The 11,046-nt window shown below is 37.5% G+C and overlaps 1 protein-coding gene across 1 annotated transcript; it reads right to left on the reverse strand.

Moving 5' to 3' along the window:
* Positions 1-6,389: 6,389 nt before the first annotated feature.
* LOC141440030 (xaa-Pro aminopeptidase 3-like) lies at positions 6,390-9,284 on the reverse strand. Its single transcript, XM_074104487.1, has 4 exons — positions 9,139-9,284; positions 8,659-8,927; positions 7,574-7,723; positions 6,390-6,530 (listed from the first exon to the last, which is right to left on the reverse strand). Exons 1-4 carry the CDS (start codon positions 9,170-9,172, stop codon positions 6,390-6,392), a joined length of 594 nt encoding a protein of 197 aa, XP_073960588.1. The 5' UTR covers positions 9,173-9,284.
* Between the last annotated feature and the right edge of the window lie 1,762 nt (positions 9,285-11,046).

Raw genomic sequence — 11,046 nt, forward strand, 5'->3', positions numbered from 1 at the left:
AGCTATTCCGCGGGAATTATGTGATTAAAAAAAACTACCCTATGTTTTTCTACGGGACTCAAACTATCTGTATCCCAAATTTCATCCTAATCGGTTCAACGATTTAGACGTGAAAAGGTAATAAAGAAATAAACAAACAGACTAACAAACTTTCGCATTTATAATATGAGTGGGATTATTGTCTTATTTTAAGTCATCATCATCATCATCATCATTATCGGCCTATCTTAGCCCACTACTGGACATAGGCGTCTCCAATTGCACGCCACTGAGCACGATCCTCGGCCACTCTCATCCAGTTACTGTCAGCCACCCAGTGAAGATCATCGCTCCACCTAGTCTGAGGGCGTCCCACGCCACGCTAGGCTTTTACTCGTTTACCCTAGCAGTTATCGGTTCTTCGGCTGATATGGCCGGCCCACTGCCACTTCAGTTTGCTTCAGTTTTAAGTAATCCTATAGAAATAGACGGACGGACAGCGTAATATCAAACTATCTGAACTAAGTCTTTGTGACAAAGTTTCTCCATGTCTTTCATTGAATAAAGTAAGAATTCGGCAGCGATGACATACGACCATCATCATCATCATCATCACCATCATCATCGTCATTAAGATCGGTTTGTAAACAATACTTATCTTTTTCAAAATATCCTGATATTGAATTTAGATTTTTGCTATTCCTTTCTGCCTGCATGTCAATTTACAGAGATTAGTGATATGGAGATAGAGTTGTAAAATTAAATATATAACATTGAATTCCATGCTACCTACCCTGGGTATTAAAAATAAACTGGCCAGTCGGATTCGCGCACGATGTCTTCCGTACCATTATCTATACAACATTAGACATAAGCAAAAAAAAAACGGCCAGAAAAACAAGTTTATTGTATGGAAGTCCTCCTTAAATATTTGTTTTATTTTAATTTATTTATTTATTTTTAAAGTAATTATACAGCTAAATATTCTGTGAATATTTCAAGCGTCTACCTGTTGCCGTTATTAACATCATGCAAAAAACGGCTAAACAATCACGTTTGTTGTATGGGAGCCGCCCTAAAATATTTATATTATTCTGGTTTGAGTATTTGTTGTTATAGCGGCCACAGTAATACATAACCTGTAAAAATTTAAAGTGTCTAACTATTACGACTCAAGAGATAGAGCCCTGTGACAGACGGACGGACAGACAGACAGACAGACAGCGGAGTCTCAGCAATAGGGTTCCGTTGGCACTTTTTAGGTACGGAACCCTAAAAACTAAATAATAGTTACGAACCAGTAGAATTTTATGTAGGTACATAATAAATCCCATATTTTCCTTATCTTAAATTTCAGCTTTTTAGGGTAAAAGGTTTGGTGTGTGCGTTGGTAAACAATCATTAAAAAAATAGGACAATGATTCACTTCGAAACACAGACAGACAGACAGACGGACAGACAGATGGACAGATCAACAGACGGACGGACGGATGAGGCGACGGAAAGGTACACTGACAGACTCACAGTGGCGGATTTATGTTTTTTTATGAGTGTAGGCCACTTTATATCCGCCGCCCTATGTAACTTTCTAAAATAATATTTTTTTCAAATCTGCCGCCCCTAGGCCGCGGCCTATACGGCCTATTTATAAATCCAGGACTGCAGACTCACATACGCATAAAATTAACAACCTGTGTAGTGACGCCTGTGTTAGGAGTGCCTAACAGAGACAAATCTAACGATACCTCTTCTGATCTCTCTATCTCCTAACATGAGCTATTTCCCAAGACTCTGCTTCTAATTATCAATAAAATACTTATAAATTTTAAAGGTCATAGTAAAATTTTCGACTAAAGTACAGTTGGTACAACTTTATTCACCATCATCATCATCATCTCAGCCGTAGGACGTCCACTGTTGGACATAGGCCTCCCCTACAGACTTCCAGTTGCTTTGGCTGGCAGCGGCCTGCATCCACCGTGAACCTGCGGCTTTAACCAGGTCATCCGTCCATCTTGTTGGTGGACGTCCTACGCTGCGTTTGCCGATCCGCGGCCTCCACTCGAGAACTTTTCGGCCCCAACGGCCATCCGCTCTCCGTGCTATATGGCCGGCCCATTGCCACTTCAACGAGCTGATTCGCTTGGCTATGTCGGTGACCCTTGTTCTTCTACGTATCTCCTCATTTCTGATTCGGTCCCGTAGAGAAACCCCAAGCATAGCTCTCTCCATAGCTCGCTGAGCAACTCTGAGCCTATTTATAAGGCCTAAAGTAAAGCACCACGTCTCGGATCCATATGTCATCAATGATGTAGTTTTCACTTCACAGACAGACAGACAGACAGACGGACAGACAGATGGACGGATCGACAGACGGACGGACGGATGGGCCGACGGAAAGATACACAGACAGACTCACATACGCATAAAATTAACAACCTGTGTCACTCCTAACAAAGACTTATTATACATATGCTCCAAAACCATAACCCTTGCCGTTTCTCACACTTATAAATAAAATAAAAAATCTTGAATCACTTCATAATAGAGTACATACAGTACATACTCGTACATATGCAGACAGACGGTGGGAAGCGACTTACTTCTATGGAGTGAAAATGTTCACGACGCAACTAAGAGTTAGGGAAATTTGGTATGTTTTCGTAGTAGGTTGCTGCAGACCACAAGTTTGGTACACACGATAAGCCATACTTTGGCCACCCAGTAGGAATGAAATTCTTACAGCCCTGTCTCTGGTGTTCTTGTAACAAATATTAATGTTTCTGACAAAAATGATAAAATTAACATACCCGTGTATTCAATTACATATGTTATCCTCATCATCAAATCGTACATACATAAATAGTTTAAGAGTTGCACTCTTGCTAATTTCCTCTCGTCCGCCAACTTTTTGACTTCTTGATTTGTGTTCAAACCATAATTATTCAAACATAATTGCTTTGAATATCAATCTCATTGACTTGACGTTGTGACAAAAATGTATTATAATGACGTTTAAATTTTACTTATCTAGCCAGTAATAATAATAAAAAGGTGGTACGAAAAGTACTTCGATTGTGAAAACCTTTTTATTCACTGAGCCTAGATTTAGCGGCCGTAAAAATGCCGTGATATGTAGGAATTTATTTGAGCCTCACTGTTAAACTTGATATTCATACACATGCAATGTATGTTGAATGTAGACCTTATTTTTTAACTAATTAGTTTAGTGATTACACCTAGCACCTTTTATTGTGAGAATATATATGCTTTATATAAATTAGTGGCGCTACTGTCTACGTAAGAGTAAATAACTAATATCTGTTCAGAATTTGTAAGTTGAATTTAAAACCACTTGTCCTAGATCGAAGCACCGCATTATAATGTATGTAAAGTATGCAATGAAATAATTTTTTGCCGAGGACTGGGTCTGTTACTTAAATAATTATTATTTTAAATGACAATTTTAAAAGTAACTTACCTGTTTTTCGTCCTGCTTAAAGTTTGTGTCCTTGCATTAATCAGAAATAATAGTTTAGGCGTTTCAACTTCCGAAAATAACAGATTTAAAAACAAAAAAAGTAAATACTAGACTCAGAAACTTGAACTTGATCTCTCAGTGATCTCATGCTTTCTTCATTTAGTTGTCGTATTATCTGAGCCAAAGGTGATGGTCACGTGACCACACGAAATAGTCGATACCTATTTACAATAGTTTGATTTTGTGACACTGACTCACGCACCCATATAAGATGTCACTACATGCTCGCTGCGAACACTGTCAGTTGTACTCATACAATGGTAAAATGCATCAAAATTTACTGCATCACGCTGCACTTTTGATGCAATAAAGTTACTTTTTTTTGGATTTTGCTTGAAGAGCATATCCATAATTTACTATTCTCAAAAAATCCTCTAAGAAAACATGTCCGTGGAAGCTATGCGGGGTGTCCGTAGGTTTGTATGGAAGAGCAACCCCTTAATATCGGATTTGCATAGTAACCACTTTCCAAATTGTAAACAAATATTTAATTTATGATAAACATTGACTACTTATGAAAAATTTTTTTAATTTCAATTATAGATTGTGTTAAGAGTCAAGAGTTTACTCTCTGTATTTATCTCTTGCTAAACCTAAAACTTAGATTAAACCTAAACAATTTTTTCAGTTAAACCATACATTTAAATTTAAAATATTAAGAGCTGTGTCAATTCCAGAAAATTAAATTAAACTTTGAAAATATTAATTTAATTTGCCTGGACTATTTTTGGGAATAAGGCTTTAGGTATGAAATAAACTAACACCTAAAATAATGAACTGTTCTATCCAAATGTTCATATGTTTAATTTTATAAAGATTAGGTCTATTTTTTGTACGATTTTTGTAACACAAGATGATTTGCGTTGCCCACACTTATGGAAGTCATAAATGCTCAGGATAGAAAGGTAGAAAGTTTGATTACTCTAAGTATCCTAGGTTGCCAGAGCGCAAGTCACTTGAATAATCGAAATTTTTGATGATTTAGTGAATCGTAATTTGTTTCTACCTTCTGAATATTACGCGAAACACACGGCCTAGATCAATTTCTGCAATAGGCTTTCAAGCGAGATAAAAATAGTCAACAGACAGTTTATTTAAATGAATGTTCGTTTTCCTAAAAGCTAATATTTTTGGTAAGTAAATAGGGGCTGTTTACTTTTATAAAAAGAATAATTATAATTTTGTCATTACAACTCAAGACTAAAGTTAATGACATAATGAAATAAAGCAAGAAGTGGGTGGGGGCATATTCTAAATGGAAAAAGTCGTTGCGAGAGAGTCCTGATAGTCCTTGTAACACCCGCTAGAGGACGACCACCAAAAAGATACAGACGATATCAGGCAACAAGCTGGCGTAAACTATGCGAGTGGCAGTGGATAGGCAAACTGGAAAAAGTAGAGAGGAGGCCTATGTCCGAAGACTTTGCTATAAGGGCTGTTATATAGACAGATTTCGTATAACCATTAACTTAAATATTATAAAAAAGCAACAGATTTATTTTATTATTTTAATTACTTTTTTTTTCTCGTTTATGTTTTTTGATATTTTGGTTTTTTTTTATATTGTTTTTTTTATTAGTATTACTTATTATAGATAAGAACCATGGTGGCCTATGGGTTTGACCTATCGCTCTCAACAGAGGGTCGTGGGTTCAACCCCAGCTCGCACCTCTGAGTTTTCGAAATTCATGTGCGGAATTACATTTGAAATTCAACGAGCTTTGCGGTGAAGGAAAACATCGTGAGCGAAACTCACAAACCTGTGAAGCAATTCAATGGTGCTGTTGTTCCAATCCGCACTGGCCCCGTGGGAACTATGGCCAAGCCTCTTGTTCTGAGAGGAGGCCTGTGCCCGCAGTGGGCGTATATAGGCTGGATGATGATTACTTTTATTATTTATTTTTGTATTTCGTACTTTTTAGCTTTTTTTGACACGAATACATGATCAGATTAAAAAACTAAAACTAAATATAAGTTAAACTAAAATTACAAAGTGAAATTAAAGAATAAAAACGTAGTACTGAGTTTAATATTTGTGTAAACTAACTCAGGACCATGGACATGCATGTTTCTACATCAAAACGTGCATAAAAATCCATACGCGTTTTGTGAACAGTTCACCTATAGTCTTTGGTTGCTGGAGCACATATTCGAAAAATACATTTTCAAATTATTTTCTAACCACACCTGCCGCAGGCATTGGTGAGCTGAACTACCTTTCTTTATCCTAGTTATAAACTTTAATGTTAATTTCTCTCTTACGAGGTTTTATAAACTGTGCATGTTTGTTGAAGTCAAAATCATTAGATCGTAATACTGTGGATTCAGTGCCAGATTTATATAATCAAGAACTGGCACAAACGTAAGTTTTAACTGATTTATAATTTTGCAGTGTTAAAGCATACCTTTAGATACTGGCGTTGTTTGTCTTTTATTAATCATAAATTATCACTATCTGCCCTATTCTGTTTCTTCCTTCAGAACATCCGGACACGTGACAATAGATCTATTTCTAAATAAGCACGCTCCGCTGTGGCGATATTAATGCTGTCTGTACCCTGTTTTTTTTTAATGTTTGGGTAAAATATGGTTTTCCAACTCAGAATCAAGAGCACAATCGATTTCAATCGTTAAAAAAATGTGTGTTTTTTCATACAAATTTTATGACTCAGTTTTGTCGCATCCATACTGTGCACGAAAAAACGTCGCAAAACTGTCATTTTTTTTTTGGGGACATTGTTTAAACTATCGGAATCGATTGTGCTCTTGATTCTGAGTAGGAAATACCATATTTTTGCAAAATTTCAAAAACAATGAAAGTGTACTCTTTTTATCTACTATATAGATAATAATCTAGCTTTTTGAATCCTTACTTGGCCATGTAAGTAGCGAAGTTGTCGATGGGCCGAGCCTCGTCGACTGCGAACAGCTTCGCGGCGCTCGCGCAGCCGGTGCGCGGGCCCTCCCAAAGCTCCGCGTGGCTGTCCTTGTCGTGCACGAACAAAATTGACTGGGGAGCGAAAGAGATATATTCGTACAAAGCGATTCTTTTTTCATTCTTATTATTGTTGTGTACTTCGTTTTTCTTGACGTGTCTTTTATTGAAAAACACTTATGAATAATTCACAGCAAATATGTAACACTTTACAAGGACATATGTGTATATGTGTGTGTATGTGTGGGTGTCTGTGTTTTTGTTGTCAATAAATGTTGTGAGTTTGATATGATCATTTATTCTTTTGGTATCTTAAGTAATATTAACCGTTTTTTTTTTTATTCGACTGGATGGCAAACGAGCAAGTGGGTCACCTGATGGTAAGAGATTACCACCGCCCATAGACACCTGCAACACCAGGGGATTGCAGATGCGTTGCCAACCTAGAGGCCTAAGATGGTATACCTCAAGTGCCAGTAATTTCACCGGCTGTCTTACTCTCCACGCCGAAACACAACAATGCAAGCACTGCTATTTCACGGCAGGATTAGCGAGCAAGATGGTGGTAGCAATCCGGGCGGACCTTGCACAAGGTCCTACCACCTGCAGATTTGATAAGTTTTTCAATAAAAAGACTCGTCAAGATTGTTTACCTTTTTTCTGATGCTACAAAAAACGAAGTAATACTTAAATAAAGACTTTGAATAAAGTCATCGAAAAAATTGACAATTTTAAATATTTAATTATTGACATTTTCTAACATTTTTTTCCTTGTCACACCTATTGCTATGGAAATCTCAATTGTTTTCTTCCTGTGTCATAAACCGCGATTCCTCCCCCCACCCCAAATGTGTGACGTAATTTGTTGCTTCGCAGATATTAGGTAAAAATGTGCATAAAAACTAAAAACTACATTGTTACTCTTTCATTTTACTAAAATAGGGATTGCATACAATGATACTATTATAAAGTTTGCAAATATTATAAATGTAATCTTTATAAGGGACCAATTAAACCCCTTTCCTCTTGCATATTTTTCTATTAATCTTGTATATTTTTGTGAACTCCTCAATGCAGCTGACTGTAATACTTAGCCCAAATGATTTGTATCAATTAACCTTAAAGTTGTCAGTCTGCGCAGGTTTGATTATGACAAGCACAGCAGCTGGTTCCAGGCATCCTGTCAGATAGAAGAAGTCCGAGTTCTGACGGAACACATACGGTATCTTGTCTGACATGTACTGTTTGTGAGCCGCTGGTATTACTATCTGGAATAAATATTTAAACATGAGTCATAACAAATTTTATGAATTAAATTTGGGCTTTGTTCCGCGTACCTTGGTTGTCTCGTGATCATGGCGCATGCAACTGTGCCGAAATTTCGAGCTTCGTTAAAATCAACCCGAATTTAATTCACAAAACGTAAGTTACTTAATATATTATAAAAAAAAACACATTGTCAGTGACACCGCAATATACTGCGATTATTTGGAGTTAACACTTGACAGATGGGCGTGCCTTCAGTCAATTTTCAACTTTGAGGTCATACAAATACAATAGTTTTTACATAATCTGTAAATGTGGGTAATACTAAAAATGGCTTTATTTGTATGATGTCAAAGTTGAAAATTGACTGAAGGCATGCCCATCTGTCAAGTGTTAACTCGAATTAATCAAACTGTACTGTACATATCTTTGTATTCTTTTGCCATCTGAACGAAATAACATTAAAATCATCATCATGATGTTTGCGTCCCACTGCTGGGCATAGGCCTCCTCTCAGAATGAGAGAGCTTGGGCCGTAGTTCCCATGTGGGCCCAGTGTTGAATTACTTCACAACTGTGTGCAGGTTTCCTTCACTCAAAGCATTAAAAATTAATACATTATTTTGAGTTACATAAAAGCCTTTAACAATATTCCATCCTTCCATCCATCTCCTTTGTACATCTCTCGCTTGTTAACTGTTACTTTCATGTGTTTTAAGTACAATAACCTTATGGGCCCTTGCATACTTTGACTAGTCAATGCTAAGAATAACAACCAAATGTACTTCATAAAGTACAAATTATTCATTACAAAAAGAATCTTAAGAATATTGAAATATAAAAGCTGGTGAACCACGTCTAGGGCGTAAGTAATAAAGTCTTAAAAAAGTCAGGTCCCTGGACAATAAAGAGTTATACAATACAATAAAGTACTCACTATATGAGACTTGTGAACATTATTCACTTCCAATAACAATTTCTGAACTAATATTTCCCTTCTTTCTTTATATTCCATTTGAGTAATACCGCATGTCAGGAAGTCTGGTGGGATCATGTGCGGATGAGTATGACATGTTGGCTGACCCATTATGCCCTTCGGAATTTGGAATTTGGGCACCATCTTCTCATCAGAGGGTTTATCTATGATTGACATGCATCTTATGCTCTGTTCCGGTCTTCTTATAATTTTCCTTCTGCTTTTTGCAGCTAAAAAAAACATTTTGTTTACTATTTTATTTTTTAATTTAGTTGCATATTACATAGTTTTTATTATGCCAGGTATTTTATAAACACTTTAATACGCAGCAGCTAGTGGCAGGTGATAAAAAAATGAAAATAAGTTAGTTGCTTTGCTTTTGATATTATTGTAATATTCATGGTATTTACGGTTATGTTTATAATTTATATAAGAGCTTACCTGTACTCAGTAAAGTACGCCTTAAACTGTGCATAGTTCTACTAAACAAGTAGTATTTCAAAATTTAGGTTTATATCTCTCAAAATAGTAGGGGCAAGTGGAAGATTTATCGGAAGAATTTTGACCAAAGATTTTGACGTGCAGAATCCTGCGACTGTATTTTTTTTTTTAAGAATTTTGACAGGGCATATTCATGGCTACTTTTATTTTTGCCAAAATTAATAAGGCTCGCCTCACATAATCTACTTTTAATACGCGCTTATACTTATTCAGCAGGGTTACTACGAACTTCGCGACTCGAACTTCGTATCGTACCGTCCCTCTCGCTCTAGTATTAAATAGTATAAGCATCAGAGGGACCACGCGACACGAACTTCGAGTTTCTAGTTTCGAAGTAGCCCTGCAGTTTTTTGTCGAACTCGAGGCGAATTCAGAAAAACCTGAGTAGCTTTCTTTACATATGGATACTAAAGTTTAATTTAACAAGAACATTATGCCTATCCGCCTATCCTCTTTACTGCTCTTTACGCAATACAGCAGAAACTATTAAGTACGGTTTTTTTAATCTTTACCTTCGAAATAGTAAGTACTACGCTAAGGTACTACCTGCAGGGCTACTACAAAATTCAAAACTCGAAGTTTGTGTCGTGCGGTCCCTCTGACACTTATACTTTTTAATACGAGAGCGAGAGGGACGGTACGATACGAACTTCGAGTTTTGAGTTTCGTAGTAGCCCTGCTGTTTTTGACTAAAGGGAAAGAAAGAAAGAAAGAAAAGATAGAAAGGATGGCAACACTGCACTGTAATGGGTTCCTTTTGGTTTTGGTTTGTGTGTGTCAAAGAGGTTTGTGTTGTACTTGTACTGTTGTGTGGAAGTTGCGTGTGTGGGTTTTATTTTTAATTTACTTTGCACATCGTCGAAAGAAAGTAATAGTGTGTAATAGTGTTAAGTATTTAGCTTTGAATCGAATTTACTGTATACCTATAAAATATACTAAAATGCCTAAGCAAATACAATGTTACTTAACATGAGAAACTGAAGTTATTCCTTGACTAAAAATACTTTTTTATTGTGATACTATGTTGAGGTCAGTTGGTGCAAAGTGTGACGGTGAGGTACCCAACGACCTCGAGCAGCGCGAAAACATGCTACCAACGCCTGATGCCAAAGGAAAGCCCGAAACAGCCGCAAATCCTGCCGGGAAGCAAGAAAAACTCGATGCCAAGCCAAAAACTAGCGAAGACGACCCGAAGCCTAGGATAGTGCTCACCTTCCGGTCCGAAAAAACAGGAACACGCAGCAACAACATGAAAATTGTTTCTTCCGAGGAGAAACACGAGGAAATCTCTCCTAGACGCTCTAGTCGCATTCGTGTCCCTGTTATGTGGGATTCTGAGGAAGAAAGCGAATTCGCGTCACCACAAGAAGGAAAAAGCGGTAAGCAGACCCGTCTGAGAACGATGAGACTTCTGATGGCAGCACACCCAAGCGTTCCACTCGCAGGCGGAGCAAAGAGTTCTCAGATAGTGTCATAGCTAACGCAATTGCTAGGAAGGAGAAGTATAACGAGCCAGGCCCTACGCAGCGCCCGTATAGACGCATCAAGCCGACCTCCAAAGTCCTCGGTAACAAGGAGCTACGTTGGTTGCAGTCCGCATATAACTCGCAGGAAGCAGATCTCATAGAAAGATGGGAAGACGGTGTTATGACACGGAGGTCTGCGCGACGTAAGAGCTTTGAAGCTGTGGAGGAGAAGAAGAGCGATCGAGGGTACGATGAAGAAGAAGACATGGAAGGCGAGGAGATGGAGTTAGAAGGTAATGTTTTCATTTAGCCTTTCATAGGTTTGGTCATTAGGACCATTTGCATGACCATGGCCATGGTCCATACCTATATATAATACTGA

Source organism: Choristoneura fumiferana, chromosome 21 (assembly GCF_025370935.1).
Source record: "Choristoneura fumiferana chromosome 21, NRCan_CFum_1, whole genome shotgun sequence".
NCBI lineage: Eukaryota > Metazoa > Arthropoda > Insecta > Lepidoptera > Tortricidae > Choristoneura > Choristoneura fumiferana.

Bases quoted from the DNA above. Each gene is read 5' to 3' on its own strand.
- LOC141440030 (XM_074104487.1), bottom strand. From the start codon at position 9,172: ATGCACAGTTTAAGGCGTACTTTACTGAGTACAG. The intron at 7,724-8,658 runs GTGAGTACTTTA...TATTTATTCCAG, and splicing joins ATGTTCACAAGTCTCATATA to ATAGTAATACCAGCGGCTCA. The intron at 6,531-7,573 runs GTTAATTGATAC...TTCGCTCCCCAG, and splicing joins CGCAGACTGACAACTTTAAG to TCAATTTTGTTCGTGCACGA.